The sequence below is a fragment of the Centroberyx affinis genome, unplaced genomic scaffold (genome assembly GCF_046629955.1).
Source record: "Centroberyx affinis isolate AG114_WGS23_722 - 3 ecotype Tasmania unplaced genomic scaffold, CSIRO-AGI_Caff_v1 ptg004590l_1, whole genome shotgun sequence".
Classification (NCBI taxonomy): domain Eukaryota; kingdom Metazoa; phylum Chordata; class Actinopteri; order Beryciformes; family Berycidae; genus Centroberyx; species Centroberyx affinis.
Window position 1 is genome coordinate 105,004 of NW_027282208.1, and position 16,221 is coordinate 121,224.

The 16,221-nt window shown below is 40.7% G+C and overlaps 1 protein-coding gene across 1 annotated transcript in view; it reads right to left on the reverse strand.

The window, feature by feature from the left end:
- The window catches only part of LOC139665453 (protein unc-13 homolog B), a 200,352-nt gene that overhangs the window by 25,017 nt on the left and 159,114 nt on the right, over window positions 1-16,221 (reverse strand). The window contains 5 exon segments of the mRNA XM_071544463.1: window positions 2,410-2,487; window positions 3,416-3,493; window positions 9,764-9,907; window positions 12,939-13,035; window positions 13,790-13,916. Coding sequence (XP_071400564.1) covers window positions 2,410-2,487; window positions 3,416-3,493; window positions 9,764-9,907; window positions 12,939-13,035; window positions 13,790-13,916 — 524 coding nt within the window.

Genomic DNA, 16,221 nt, shown 5'->3' on the forward strand with positions numbered 1-16,221 from the left:
GATCAAACATAAAACAGATACGGCAGGCTTGTACTACTGGGCAAAAAGAGGTTTGGTAGTTAGAAAGAGGGTTTGGGTGGGTTTTTTGTAAGTGAAGTGCTTGATTTTGAACGTGTGCATGTTTGTGTGTGTTTGTGTGTGTGTGTGTGTGTGTGTGTGTGTGTGTATTTGGGGGACAGGAGAGAGAGAGGGGAGGAGGGCAAAAAGAGGCCTAGACCTACCCTCTCCTCCTCAGCAGTTAACTGTAGACAGAGAGAGAGAGACACATACAAACTCAGACATTACACAAACACATTCATATTATGCAGGTAGTACACGTACACACACACACACACACACACACACACACACACACACACACATATATAGATGTAGCCATTGTAGAACTGCCACTTTCACTTTTTTCTGACCTACTGCTGCACTTTTGCACCATCATCCTAAATGTTTGGAACAAAATTTAAATTTGCTCTCTGCCTCCATCGAAATTTACAATGAATGGTCACTAATTGGTGGAAAAACACCAGATTTTTGTAATAATATACTGTGATATACTAGTTTGGTTCAACTGTACATTCAAGTAGGATTGAATTGTCAAGTGAATTGTCTGCGGTACTAATGTATAAAGATCCAGGAGAAACACATAAAGGGGAACTTCCACAAAACACACATATACACAAGTTTATACCAGATTTCCAAATTGTACATGAAAAGCTAAGACTCGATAGAAGTATGTCATTTGGAGAGCAATGTTCAACCACAAATTGCAAAACAGCTACAGCCGTTTCACCTCTTCTTCCCCTTCGAAGTTTAATTGATCCTCGTTTACATTTGTTTTATCTCATGCTTTGCACCATACACAACTGAGCTGATGACTACGGGTTCACAATGACACATGGAAAACAAATGCAGATTCAACATTGGGGTACAAGACCTTTATCAAGACATTTCTCATGGCCTATACAAACAGCAATGACACACCAAATACATATATACAAAAAGAGTCCCAGTAGAGTAATTAGGTCACACCTGGAAGAAGGTGTGGCGACCTAGATAGGTTTGTCTAACTAATGGATTAATGGATTAAAAAAAACTAGACGTTGAAACGTTGTGCAATAGTTGCAATAGGAGCTTTTTTAATCCATTTTGAGCTGCTATACTGCAGCACCTGCTAGAAACCATTGGGATGTGCGTCTCCTTTCTGTTTCACTATGTCTAGATGAGTGATTCTCAACCTTTTTCATATCAAGGACCCCTAATTTAGTCCATATTAGAGCCACAGACCCCCGTTTGATTGTGTCTCTCGGGCCCAAATCTGAGAATACTTTTATTGTCAGATATGATTTTGTCCAGAATTCCATGACTATCTGTATTGTAGGTAGAGAGATAACAGTGAAACTATGATCAAAATAGTCATTCTTCTACTTTCTCTAATAAAATTAACTCAAAATGAAATAAATGCTGAAGTTTAACAATTCATCAATTTGTTGGGGACCCCCTGGAACCCCCTCAAGGACCCTTGGTGGTCCCTGGACCCCACGTTGAGAACCACTGGTCTAGATAATGGGACAGATCCCCTCATGTCTCACTCCCCACTGAGCGCTAGACGTCATTTCAACGTTGCATCTCTGCTTTAGCTCTCATATCGTCCAGGATCTTTTTGGCTATGTATAGAACAAGTTTTAGACCAAGCAGTAAATACATTATTACATATTTAAACAATGCATTAAAAGCTGTAAATATAAAAAATGCACAAGATAATGCTTTATTTTTGTCATTTAACCTAGAAGATGTAGTCTAAGACGTAGACATCTACTAAACTTTTACTCTTAAACCCTACATAGCCTGATTTTGTCCTGAAGTATTAAATCCTTTCAACCTCTCTCCTCAGCTCTTATTTCTCACTTCTGGGGTCACAATAATATTTTATTATAGAGGCACTGTGCCTCTGGCCCTTGCAGCTCTCACTGTTGGTTGCTTTGTAATGTTGCTGATCTAGGAATTTAAGCTCATTCTGCTGTTACACTCGTTGTAAGTCGCTGTGGATCAAAGTGTCAGCTCGTTGCCTAAAATGTAAAAAAAAATGTAAATGTGAGGCGGTGCAGCTCGCCCGGTGACAGCTGGAAGGGTGACTTGTCATGCTAATGAATTAGTAGGGAGGCACATGAGTCATCACAATCCAGCAGTGAACTACACCAGGCTTTGTGTTTATCAAGTCACATTTTCCCCAAATCTGATCGTGAAAACCATGAAGATGGAAATGAAATATGTTTTGGTGGAGGAGCATTAACATACAGAAGCCTGCAGGTTTTCATTCCAACAACTACTGATTTCACTGAGTATTAGAAGATTGAAAACCACTGGTGTAAGGTGTGTGTGTGTGTGTGTGTGTGTGTGTGTGTTTAAGCTCACCTGCTTAGCTCCCATAGACTCAAACATCTTCTCCAGCAAGACCCTCATCTGTTGGATGTTGTTCATCAGCACACAGGGCTGCAGGAGGAGAGACAGGTGAGGAGAGACAGGTGAGGAGAGACAGGTGAGGAGAGACAGGTGAGGGGCAAGAAAGACAACATGACAAAAATAAGGGTTAAAGAAAGAAAGACAGAAAGAGAGAAACAAAAATAAACAAGCAAAGAAAGACAAAATGGCAGAGGAAGAAAGAAAGAAAGAAAGAAAGACAAAAACAAACAAATAAACACAAGAAAGAAAGAAAGAAAGAATGAAAGAAACAAACAAACAAACAAAAATAAACAAACAAACAAAGACAATATGGTGAAAAGGTTAAACAAAAGAAAGAAAGAAAGAAAGAAAGAAAGAAAGAAAGAAAGAAAAATAAACAAGCAAACAAAGACAAAATGGCGAAAAGGTTAAACAAAAGAAAGAAAGAAAGAAAGAAAGAAAGAAAGACAAAAACAAACAAATAAACACAACAAAGAAAGAATGAAAGAAAGAAACAAACAAAAATAAACAAGCAAACAAAGACAAAATGGCAAAAAGGTTAAACAAAAGAAAGAAAGAAAGAAAGACAAAAACAAACAAACACAACAAAGAAAGAAAGAATGAAAGAAAGAAACAAAGAAACAAACAAAAATAAATAAGCAAACAAAGACAAAATGACGAAAAGGTTAAACAAAAGAAGGAAAGAAAGAGAATGAATGAATGAATGAATGAATGAACCAGATAAAGAGAGGATGACAGAGAGGGTGAAACAGGAACAGTAGTGTCCTGGCTCTGACAGTGTGTCGTCTCCCTTCATATCAGAGCAGAGCTCAGCCGGCAGCAGAGTGCTGACTCAGCAGTTCATACTCACTATCTTCTCCTTCTCACAGTAGCACTTCATACTCACTATCTTCTCCTTCTCACAGTAGCACTTCATACTCACTATCTTCTCCTTCTCACAGTAGCACTTCATACTCACTATCTTCTCCTTCTCACAGTAGGACGGGAAGCTCTTGGCCAGCAGGGCACAGTACTGCAGCAGCACTTTGGTGATCGTCTGTGGACACAAGATAACATTAAACTTAGAGCAGGTTCACACCGAGCATGGTCAGGACGGTTTATATGAACTCTGGAGCGTTTACTCCTTTAGTTTGGTTTGTTTGTCCAGGTGAGAACGATGACATTCCAACTCGGGTGAAACCAAATTATGGCACCGAGACGCCTGAAAATGTGAGTCTCAGTCCTCTAACAAGAGAACTGTGGTGTGATTTGTTAGAAGCGAGAGCGTAATCCTAACCAACTAGAGCACTGATTCTCAACCTTCTTCATATCAAGGACCCTAATTTTGCACACATTAGAGCCACGGACCCCCATTTGATGAGATTTTGTCTCTCAGTCCCAAATCTGAGAATATTTTTATTTTTAGATATGATTTTGTCCAGAATTCCATGCCTATCTGTATTGTAGATAGAGAGATAACAGTGAAACTATGATCAAAACAGTAATTTTTCTACATTCTCTAACTTCTTGTAAATGAAATAATGGTGAAGTTTAATAATTCATCAATTTGCTGGGGACCCCCTGGAACCCCCTCAAGGACCCCTGGTGGTCCCCGGACCCCACGTTGAGAACCACTGAACTAGAGGAAACGACCAAAAAAAATAGGAGGAAAAAGGAGACGAATGTTGACATCTGACAGCCAACGGTTCCTCATGCTTGGAAAGCCTAGCAGAACAAAATGAAGTCTGGACTGATGCTCATATTCAGCTATTTCTTGTGTTTTTAACTGGTATAAACACCAGAGAAGAAGAGACAGACAAGTCCATCATGCTTAGCTAAAGTTATATGGTCTGGAATCAGATTTGCTGTTTTTGCACTTAACTTCCCACAGATCACCTGTCAATCAAACAGCGTGGGTGGAGCTTGGATCTTCTGTCGATGCAGTTTGAGTTTCTCTCTTCTTTGCCTGTTCAGCCATGGTGGCTATCACTGCTCATGCTAACTACCCAGTTCTTCTTCTTCTTCTGTTTATTCCAAACAAACCGGAAATGTAAAACACATCACCGCAACACCGCAACACCAGGTGTTTAGAACAGCACATGTAAAAGCTTTCATGAACTGGATAAACACATTTTTATTCCTTGGCTTTTACCTCAGTATGAGAGTTGCCTTTCTTTTTCTTATGGTCTTATTGCTTTTATTATTTTATTGTCCCTTTGTCTTTTAAACTGGTCTTTGTTTTCATTGTGTTGTTTTTGGTTTTTGCTATTTTGATTGTACAGCACTTTGGTCAACTGTTGCTGTTTTTAAATGTGCTTCATAAATAATGGATTGAATAATTTGGATTGGATTGGACTGGTGTTATAGCAACAGAGAGTACAAAAAGGGAAATTTATTTCTATGAAAATGTCGCAGATTATTACTTTAAGAATTTCAAACATTTGTTCTGTAGCAATAACACTAAGCTGCATCACAGACATTGCAAAGTATTCTCCAGGTAAATAAAGTCTGAAGTCTAAACCCTACGTCCCGAGGTTTTAAGTAAATCAGCGAGGTAATTTATTGGTTCCGACGGCGCCCGGGGGACAGGAAACTACAGGAACTGTGCCTTTAATTCGGTTACCTCACACCGTCCCGGGCTCTCTGCGAGATTTCCCCGCTTTCTGCTGAGTCAGCCGGATGGCCCTGTTAGACTCATGCATAAAACATACGGCCTGATAGCTGCCTGCATTACTTAGTATGGTTTTCCTCCCACTCCACTCTCTCATAGTACAACTCTGCGTCTCTCTCTTTATCTTTCTCTTTGACTCTCTCTCTCTCTCTCTCTCTCTCGCTGTCACTTCACAAGAATAATTTCTAAGATGAACTAGAGCTGCGCTGGCCTGGAGGCTGGAGAGATAGAGAGAGAAGGAGAGAAAGAAGGGAGAGAGAGCGAGAGGAGGAGAGAGAGAGAAAGAGAGAGAGAGAGAAAGAGAGAGAGAGAGAAAGAATGAAAGGTTAGAGGCACAAGAGGAGAGAAACTGGAAGGGAAAGGAGAGGAGACAATTAAAAAGTTCTTAGTTTTATCATGGCTGTATTTTAACTTGGGTTGTACCATTGTTTTTACTTCTTTTACTGTACATTATCTAATTGTTTTTATTGTTTGTTTTTATAAGTACTTTGTGCCTTGTTGCCTGGAAGGTGCTAAATAAATAAACTATTATCAATTATTATTCTAAAAATAATGACAGATAAAGATGGAAAGAAAGCTGGGAAATAGAAAGATAATTAGAAAGAGAGAGAGAGAGAGAGAGGAAAATAATGAAAGGTTAGAGGCAAAAGGGAAAGGAGAGGAGACATTTAAAAAGTTCTTAGAGACAGTGTGTGTGTGTGTGTGTGTGTGTGTGTATTGGGGGGGTGTAGGACAAAAAGGCAAAATGAGAAATGGGAACAGGAACGAGAGGACAAGATAAAAAGAAGGGTAGGTGAAAAAGAAACTAGAGAGAGAGAGAGAGAGAGAGAGAGAGAGAGAAAGAGGGAGAGAGAAACAGAGTGCGAGTGGAGAGAGAGAGAGAACCAGAGAGAGAACCAGAAAGAGAGTAGAGAGAGAGAGAGAGAGAGAGAGAGAGAGAGAGAGAGAGAGAGAGAAGTCAGGGGTTGGGGACAGGGAGACAGACAGCTCAGAGTGATGGCTTACATTAGCCATTCTTTATTTAATGAGTCCCATATCGACCAAGCAATCACACACACACACACACACACACACACACACACACATACATACACACACACACACACACACGCACACACACACTTTTGAGAGCACCGGCCTCTACTGCAGCTCGAGGTTTATTCACCTTAATGGCTGAGCCTAAAAGCAACTGCCTTAAATTAAAAAAAAAAAAAAAATGGCATATGATATTAGGGGTTTTATTACAAAACACCATATATCAATTTGGGAGGAAAAAATGCTACCTAAAATTCATCTGTCAATATTTCAAACCCACAAATGATTCAATGCCTCAAAAACAGAAGGGATTTGTAAGCAAAGGTTTTGAGTTATTTCGTAACTTAAAGCTGCACTAGGAAACATATTGATGTAAAAACACACCTACGTTTTCAGCCAAAATCACAAAGTGGGGCTGCAACAGAGAAAAGCGTCCCACCCCCCCCCCCCCCCACCCCCCCGAGTTGAGATGCTGCAGATTCGCCTTCTTTACCCAAACCCAAAGAAATGAATGATGAATGGAAACATCATTGCTGAAATATAAAAACCGTTTCCTATACAGCAGTGAGCGAGTCCAGACACTAAGAAGAAGACATTCACTCATTCAACTACAATAGACAACCACTTCTATGTATTCTGGCTCTGCGCCCCAGTTAGGCTGTTTTGGTCAGAAGTCATGAGAAAGCTATCTGAGCTGCTTAACCTCAGCATCCCCCTCTCCCCTTCCATCTCTCTGTCAGGCGACCTCTCCTCACTTACAATCCCACAACATCTCCAAACATTCATCTTAATTGCATTAACCGTGGCCAAGAAAACCATATTACTCAACTGGAAAGACAGAAAAAAATTATCAGTCAACCAACTGGTTCAATCTGTTAACGGACCACTCAAACCTAGAAAAGCTCACATCAACCCTAAAGGACAATATGACCCCTGGTCTCCTTTCCTGCAGTTCATTCAGAGCTGATTCCTCTCTACACCACCCCACTCAGATTTTTCCAACCCCCAATACAATAACTCAGAATAACCCACATGCTCAACACTGCCCATCACGACTGGTCTCCCCCCTCCCTCCCCCCACCGTTTGTCACGTCTTTTGTGTCTTTGTTGTTGTCTTGTTAATACTTTTGTTATCCACCTGTGATGAAACATCTTGTGCTGTCTTGTAATGTACTGTAATTTGTCCTGTAATGTCCTGTAATTTGTTGATACATTTTCAATAAAAAAAAAAAAAAAAGAAGACATTCAAGTTCCAGGAGTTTAATGTCATGTTACATAATTTCTGGGTATTGAAGTCCTCAAAATTCAAACTCTCGCCACCATTGTGCAAAGTTGGCTAGTGCAGCTTAAAGCAGTAAGTCTCAATGTGCTTGTTTTTTCCCCCCCTTTAATTGCCCAGGGAAACTCGGTTGACCACACACACTGTTTCTAGCCCTGCTTCACATTTCATACATTTCCACACATTTCCACCTGGGAGTCGCCCAGTACAACCACAGTCTCCTACTGAAACTGTCAAAATGGGAAGAGAGCCACACAAGGTTTTCTTCAGGCACTGTTGCACAGAGGAGGAGGGCAAGGTGGTGGCCACACTGATCCTTTGTGTCTGTCTGTCTAGGTTCATTTCAATTCATTTTCAATGAGAGCTGTCTGTTGTCTGGACAGGACTGATGCCCCGTCTGTCTCTGTCAGCTTTTCATTCTTTCTGATGGACATAAAGTTCAACCCAGCTGAACGTTTTCTGGAGGGACAGATTCCTCATCATCCAATTAGCTAATTAGAGGCGTTCTTACGTTTGTTTGGGGAAAAACATGTCTCCTCTACTCTCCTCTCCTCTCCTTTCCTCTCCTATTCACCTCCACTCCTCTCCTTGTCTCCTCTCCTCTCTCCTCCTCTACTCTCCTCCTCTCCTCTCCTTGTCTCCTCTCCTCTCCTTTCCTCTCCTATTCTCCTCCTCTCCTTGTCTCCTCTCCTCTCTCCTCTCCTCTCCTCTCCTCTCCTCGTCTCCTCTCCTCCTCTCCTCTTGGGACACACAAACACACAAACCGCTCTCCAGTTATAGTAGTGGGATACTATATAGTTTGTTTCTTCTTTTTCTATGAAGAAGCACCGTTATGAGCAAAGTTTTACTGTACTTCGGCCTTGCTCACCATGTTAACGATCCAACACAACCCAAAGGACAGAAATCTATCCGTTAATAATTGCTCCCACCTGAAGCTAAAAAGATTATTTCAAATTATTGCAATAAAAACGGAGACTAGTTTCTATCGCGTAGGGTGTGGTTAGAGAGAGAGGGTGTGAGTTTCTACTGTTGGCCACACATCAGAGCAGTTGGGGGTTAATCATCTTGCTCAAAGGCACCTCAACAGTATTTCTGAGGGAGGGCAGAGCGCTACTCATTCAAATTCCCCTCCGCACATTTCCCCAGCTGGTCTGAGGATTCAAACACGCTTCTCTAACCTCCAGGCCACCGCCGCCCCCTTTCATGAGAACAATAATTTTGTAGGAGTTGGCATTATTTTTCTCCGAAGGCGAATATCTCATTTTGGAACCTCTTCATATCGACTGAGGCCCTGCTGTTGTGCACTATAATGCTTGGAAAGAACTGCCATACAAATAGTAAATGGGCTGGCTGCTTCATGATTTCCCCAAACACTCTTGCTCATTCCATCCCTTGTTTATTCTCACACTTCCTTCATATCTCTTCCTCTGCCTTTGGCTGCAATTGAAATGATGAGTGAGATGAGTCAGCATTGGATCTTACAAGTTGTCTTGGTAAAAAATCAAAACTGATGAAGTCAGTCCAAACAAGGAGCAAGCAGATGAACATAACTGTAAATGGCAAGTCTGTAGTAAACGGTCTGGTTTACACACACGTGTTGGTGAGTGTGTATGTGTGTGTGTGTGTGTGTGCATGAGTCAGGGACTGTGTGTGCATTTTTGTGTGTGCATTTATCAGCTTTTGTGTGGGTGTGTGTGTGCGTGCATTTTTCTATATGTGAATGTATCTGTGTGTAATTATGCGAGTGACTGGATGTGTGCATGTGTCCATGTTTGTATGTGTTCACTGTATATGTACGCACTATGTATTGGGGATGGGTCACAAAAAAAAAATATTTGTATATTAGTTTGCATGGATTAATGTTGACTTTCATAATTTGTCTACTGATTTTTTTCTATTTTCTATTGATTTTTTTATTGATTATTTTTTTGAAATATTAAGATATGTGATTAAAATAATAAAAAACTAATTATGTAGAGCTGAAACGGCTGAGTATGAGCAACAGTCATAGGCCAGCCACTAGAGGGCTTCTGGTGTCATTAAAAAAAAAAAAGTATGCTAGTGTTTTCTAGGTGCTGAGGTGGAGGGGTGGGGTGGGGGTGGGGGGTGGAGGGGTCTGCATGATTGGAGTGAGTGAAACTATGTTGAATTTAAAAACTCCACCTGTTAACACTGTGGTAGCATAGTGTTTTAACTAAGAGAATCACTGAACAAAAGCATTACACACGAATAAAACGAACAAACAAACAAACAAAAGAACGCATAAACACACATCAGTACTGTAGAGAGCAGAAAGTGATGAAAACGGTCGTTATCCCAAGTGCGCGTGTCACATGTCTCACCTTGGCGAAGCGGCGGTTGTAGTGGGCCACCACCTTGGGGTCGGGGCAGTCCAGCTTCTTGATGATCTCAAAGCTTTGGTTGAGCTGGGTGAAGATGTCCACCACCGAGCTGGAGAACAGAGCGTGCTCCGACGTCTGCTGGAACTGCAGGGCGCGGGGCGAGAAGAAGAAGAAGAAGAAGAAGAAGAAGAAGAAGTGCAAAGGGGGTGAACAAGGTTTTCGAAGAAGAAGAAGACGGCCAGAACCGCAAAGTCACTCTCCGTCTCCCCGTTCCTCCCTTCAAGAAGAACCTCACGTCTCCCTTTGCTCACTGAATCATATTCCCTCTCCTCTGCTTTCCCATAATCAAATAATATCCCTTCTGACTCTCCCCTCATCCATCACTCTTATAATATTTATTTTCCTAACTCTTTGCTCTTACGTGATCACTCCATGGTAACAGGACAGATGTCAGGGCACTTTGGCTCTGACCCTTGCAATCATTACTATTGGTTAAAGTTGGTGATCTAGGAATTGAAGCTTATTCTACCGTTGCCTTAATTATAAATCGCTTTGGACATCAGGTAAATGGCTCAAATATAAATGTAAATGGTGGCCAGCGTTGGTGTGGTGCCACATGTTTCCCAACTGGCCATAGGATCGAATCTCGCCAGAACCGTCTCTCTTGTGCATCCTCTCCTCTGTGTCCCCCTCAGCTTTCTTACAACCTGTATGGGCTCATCACAGGTCATTTAAGATCCAAAGTGAGCCAATAAGCACTTAACCGTTCCTCAATAAAACACTATCCACAACAGACTCCTTGACCTCCTCCACGGGTTAGAGAGCTGCGGAAGTACCATCAAGGTAATTAAAGAGAGTAGAGAGGTAGAGAATGTGTATACTGAGTAAAACGTACAACATTTGCTTTGGACTACAGTGGCAGCCATTAAAGAAGTCCTGCTTTATGCACTCTGCATCTACCCTGCATTTACTCTGTCTTGAGTATAATACACTGGAACAAAATCAGTATATTGTAACTAGAGCTGCAACGATTAATCGATTAATCGATTTGAGTATATTTTTAAGAAAAATAAGTCAAAGTTCTCTGATTCCAGCTTCTTAAATGTGAATATTTTCTGGTTTTTTTACTCCTCTATGACAGTAGACTGAATATCTTTGGGTTGTGGACAAAACAAGATATTTCAGGACGTCATCTTGGGCTTTGGGAAACACTGATCCACATCTTTCACCATTTTCTGACATTTTATAGACCAAACAACTAATCGATTAATCGAGAAAATAATCGACAATGAAAATAATCGTTAGTTGCAGCCCTAATTGTAACCACAAAACTTGAATGAATAGAACGTCCCTTCCACCATCTGTCATGCGAATTTGGTTAGTTCAACATAAAATGGCGATTATAGAATTTTAAAGGTTAATTGCTATGGTGACAAAGCAAGTCATTAAGGCCGTAAAGTCTGTCACACTGCTTGAGAACTGTGCAGATGAGTCTGTTGCACGAAAGTGTCAAAACTCAACTGAAAGCTGACTTTAGCGACGAGGCTAACGTAGCTTTATCACAGACTATACTTCTCTCTCTAGCTCTTCTAGTCAATCCATGGAAGCAAGGCTACAGAGAAGCTCCTTTGGTTCTTGCTGTAAAAACTCTCAGCTCAGTGACTTGCTGTGAGTCGGTTCATACGGAAGCTAGCCAACAGTTCCGACAGTCCTGGAACATTGATTTGATTGGGAATGACCGTTCTATGATTTTTAACACACAACTCTAGTGTCTTTCAATCAGCTGGTTGAAATAATTCCTCTTGGGAATGGAGCAAAATGTGAGATGGTAACACTTGACAATAAGGGTCACTAAGTTAAGGGTTAGTTAATGCTTAATAAGCATTAACTAACCCTTAATTAACAGTTAACTAATGTGTAATTTACTAATGGTGTTTAAACAGTTAACTAAGGTATTCATTTATACATTATGTAATAGTTTATAAAGATGACTATTAAATAATGTATAAATTAATACCTTAGTAAACATGAACACCATTAGTAAATGATTACCAGACACATTAGTTAACTGTTAATTAAGGGTTAGTTAATGCTTATTAAGCATTTGAGAAAAGCTTGCTTATTAAGCATTAACTAACCCTTAACTTAGTGACCCTTATTGTAAAGTGTTACCTGTGAGACTTCTACAATGGCCTCATCTGTAGGTACAGTATGAAGAAGCCTTGAAACAATGTGTGATGTGCCTTAAAACTGTACTTAACGACAGTCAAAGTGCTCTCCAGCCCTAAGAGGCCATCCTGCAGGCTACCCTTGATAAACTCCCAGACAGGATGAGAGCAGAGGTTTCCTGAAGACAAAGCACCGCCTCGGGACAAACAGGAGGTCATGAAGCAACAGCTGTCCATCATTCTGTTATCTGGGGCCGGCTGGCCGAAAGCAGACCTCGGCTACGGCTGAATGAATCAAAACTTCCTCTGAGCTGTCAGTGAACAGGAGGCCATGAGACTACAGCTATCACTCATTCTGTTACAGATACAGACATTGTAGAAGTCCCACTTTATCCTGCACGCTTTTGGCTCAATCCCCAAGAGGAATTGTTAAGAAAAATGGAAGTTTTGCTGCCCTTTCAGTTGTTGAAAGTTACAAGGACTGCTCTGGAAATGGTCAGTTGAGAGAATGCTAGATTTTTGTGTTAAAATGTGGTTTTACTTTATAGCATTAAAGCTGCACTATGCAAGCTGAAGAAGAAGAGCGTGTCATCCCTACTAACAGAGACCCCATAGGTTCGTCCTATCTGCCCAATTGAAATTCTGGCGTCTAATATGTTAATTTCTCCGCCTACAAGGGAGTGACGAATCAAAACTTTGGGAATAAAAAACGTTCTCCATCCAGACAAAGCTGGACTCACCAAAGTTAGATCTGTTGTCTCTCTCGTCCCTTTGGTATCATTTGGTATTAAAACAATCGCAGACCGGCCAGGTTGGTAAACATGAGCGTTGCTGACATTGCGTTAAGATGATTTTTGGGCATTGAAGTTGCTGCCATTCGAGGCTGCCAACACGTAAAAATTGTGTAAGCTTTAAGGTAGAATCATCTGCATCTTCTGGGTAACGGGACGGTCTCTCTGCCCACTGGGCCATCCCGTCCCATCTCTCTCTCTCTCTCACTCACTCACCCCTTCCCTCTTGTCTCTCTCCAGCGCTCCATGCATAAACTCCAGCGACACTTCTTCGTTCTCAGCCAGCCAGGCCAGGACAAACTGGAGGAACCACCTGGGAGAGAGAGGGACAAAGACAGACAGACAGAGATAGAGAGAGAGAGAGAGAGAGAGAGAGAGAGAGAGAGAGAGAGAGAGAGAGAGAGAGAGAGGGAGATGGGTGTGTGTGTAAGACAACAAGGGGCACCTCGACCTGTTGTTTGTCAGTTGAATGAGCAGAAACTGGGAAACATGAAGCTGATACACTCAGCTACTAGATATAACTTGTTTTAGTCCATGTGAATTAGTCTTGCTTCACTAAATAAATAAATAAAATCTTAAGTTGCTGAGTTCTACCCTGTCATCCATATTTCCTGTGTCCAAGGCCAGTGAAGGGTGTTGTCTGTGTGTGTGTGTGTGTGTGTGTGTGTGTGTGTGTGTGTGTGTGTGTGTCTCCATCAGTGTGTGTGCACCATAGCAGCAAAAGTTTCAATGAAAAGACAGAAATAATGTAGAAAAATCAAGGAGATGTGTTCCTTTTTGTCTGAAAGAAATAGAGAAAGATGGAGAGAGTAAGAGGAATTTGTGTATTTCTGTGTGTGTGTGTGTGTGTGTGTGTGTGTGTGTGTGTGTGTGTCATAGTATGTGTTCATCATAGTGGCAAAAGTCTCAATGAAAAGACAATAGAAATAGTGTAGAAAAATCAAGGAGATGTTTTTCCTTCTTGTTTGAAAGAGATAGAGAAAGACAAAGAGAGTGAGTGAGAGAAATGTGTGTGTGTGTGTGTGTGTGTGTGTGTGTGTGTGTGTGTGTGTGTGTGTGTGTCTTACACTGGGTACTCTGGCACGGTGTCTGTGAAGACAGGCAGGTCCTTAACATACTCGTTGTACAGCCACTTGACCTTGAAGTGCAGGTTCATGTAGTCAGCAGTCTTACAAAGCTTATGCTTCTCGTGTTCTGTGGGTGGATAAGCACACACACACACACACACACACACACACACACACACACACACACACACACACACACACACACACACACACACACACACATAAAGTAAGCACTGGATTTATCTCTATGGGTATGTTGCAGCAGTTGCAGGTTTATAGTTGAGCGGTGCACTCAGGTTTTTAAGAAAGCTCATGTGGTTTTCAGTGTCAGAGCATTTTACATTTTAGGTATTTAGTTGATGTTCAGAGTAGAGATGAACAAAAAAAATCAAAATCACAATATGAACTTCTGCAATTTTCAAATCTCAGAGGCTGCAATTAATTAAGAGAGAGGGGCGTCCAAAATGGATTCGTGAACAAGCTGTTTTAAAGCTGCAGGTAATCTTCGGTCCATGAATCAAGTGCAATATTGGTGAAAATCTTTCATCAGACTCAAACTCAGCAAATCCTGCATACTGACATCTATTGTTTTTTAACAACATCACTTTTCTTTAAACAATTTAAAGTTCTAAAAAAATTATGACAAGAAAAAACAAGTATAAATCGCAACTGCAATATTCCGTCAAATAATCACAATTAAATTTTTTGTCAATATCATTCAGCAATAGTCAGAGAGAGATTCACAGTTAGTGTAGTAGCAAAATCTTAAACAAGGTAACAGTAAACATGTCGCCCCAAACAGATGATGCAGACAAACAAACTAACGATGTAGCGCCCCGCTTGGGCCAATCAGCAGTGAGATGCATCATTTCCCGAAGTTGCATCAAAATCTGATCAGTGATGTCTGAGATATTGAGTGTGACAGCGATACGCAGCGGTGAGATGCATCAGTCTCCCACGTTTTGATTAGTTTCCATTTAAGTGATGCCTAAGATATCAAATGTATCAAAAATCCAATTGCATCTACATGGGTGTGAATGTTTTTGTTTTGTTTTGTATTGCAAGTAGCTTTTTAATAATTGTAAACAGTGTGAAGTGTGACAACAGCAACAAAGTAAACATTTCCCATGAACAAATGCATATTTTCTGCATATTACTAATTACAAACACACAAGCAACACATACACACTCATACACACACGCACACATACACACACACACACACACACATCTTACCAGCGTAGAAGTCTACTTTGCGGACGCGGAATGTGGAGGGAGCTGAGATGGCAACAGGATTAGGACACAGCGAAGGAGAGTTGAGACAAAACAAATGAGTTTGAGCAACAAAATGAAAGAGATGAGAATGGACCCAGAGAAAAATAATGTGAAAACACAAATAATATAGGTAGGTAGGTAGGAAAAGGGAAAGTCCAGTAATTGATCTTGTCTTGAACTTCTTAGATATAATATTTGCGATGTAAAGTTAGTCACTGAACAAGTAGCTCAACTTGTAGAAGTATCAAAGCTTGGCATAATACTCTAGGACTTTTAGTGTCTTGTAGGATGGGGATGTGACATTTTTGCTGGTGTCAACTTCACTAGAACTAATGGCAACGATCAATTAAAATGAAACTAATGCTAGCAAGGTTTACAGCTGAGTTTAGACAAAGTTTCAGGATACTAGTTTCTACAGTTTCTACAACTCTACCAGTATGAGATACAGTCAAAAGCCAAAGTATTTGGTCAGAAGGTTTGAAGCGAGACAGAATCTCACACTTCAAACCTAGTTTCAGAAATAATAAATAATGATAATAATAATGCATTTTATTTGTACTGCACTTTTCATTCGTAGTGAATCTCAAAGAGTTAAAAACATAAAAATAAAAACGAAAAAAAAAGAGATCGCTAACAAAAGTTAACACGAAAAAGCCTTCCTGAATAAAAAGGTTTTTAGGCCTGTCTTAAAAACTAAGACAGAAAAAAGAAAGTATCAAAGATATCGCAGTCTGCTGATGTCGGTGGCTCACTGATCTGAAGCAGCAGTTTGTGTATTTCCAAAGTCCCTCACAGTATCATGAGTGCATACATTTTTAACACGGGGGTCTCCAGTGGCAATCGAGCCCCTTGTCCTGGCAGTGTTAGTGCCATAAGCTACGCATTGATTAGATTATTGATATAAAGGCAAAAAAACAAATCTGCACCCAGCGAGCATTCGATGTGCAGGAGGAGGCCAAGTCCAACCCCTCCGGTCTACATGATGTGCCGGTTCAACAAATCATTTTATGACATGGAAAAAAACATCATATTAAAACAGCTTTGGAAACGGTTTTGAACTGAAATCACCAAGATATTTAGGTCCCAATTCCACAAAACAGTGCAGGTAGCAGCGATGGATGATTACGGACGTCATCTATAGCATACTCTATAGTGTT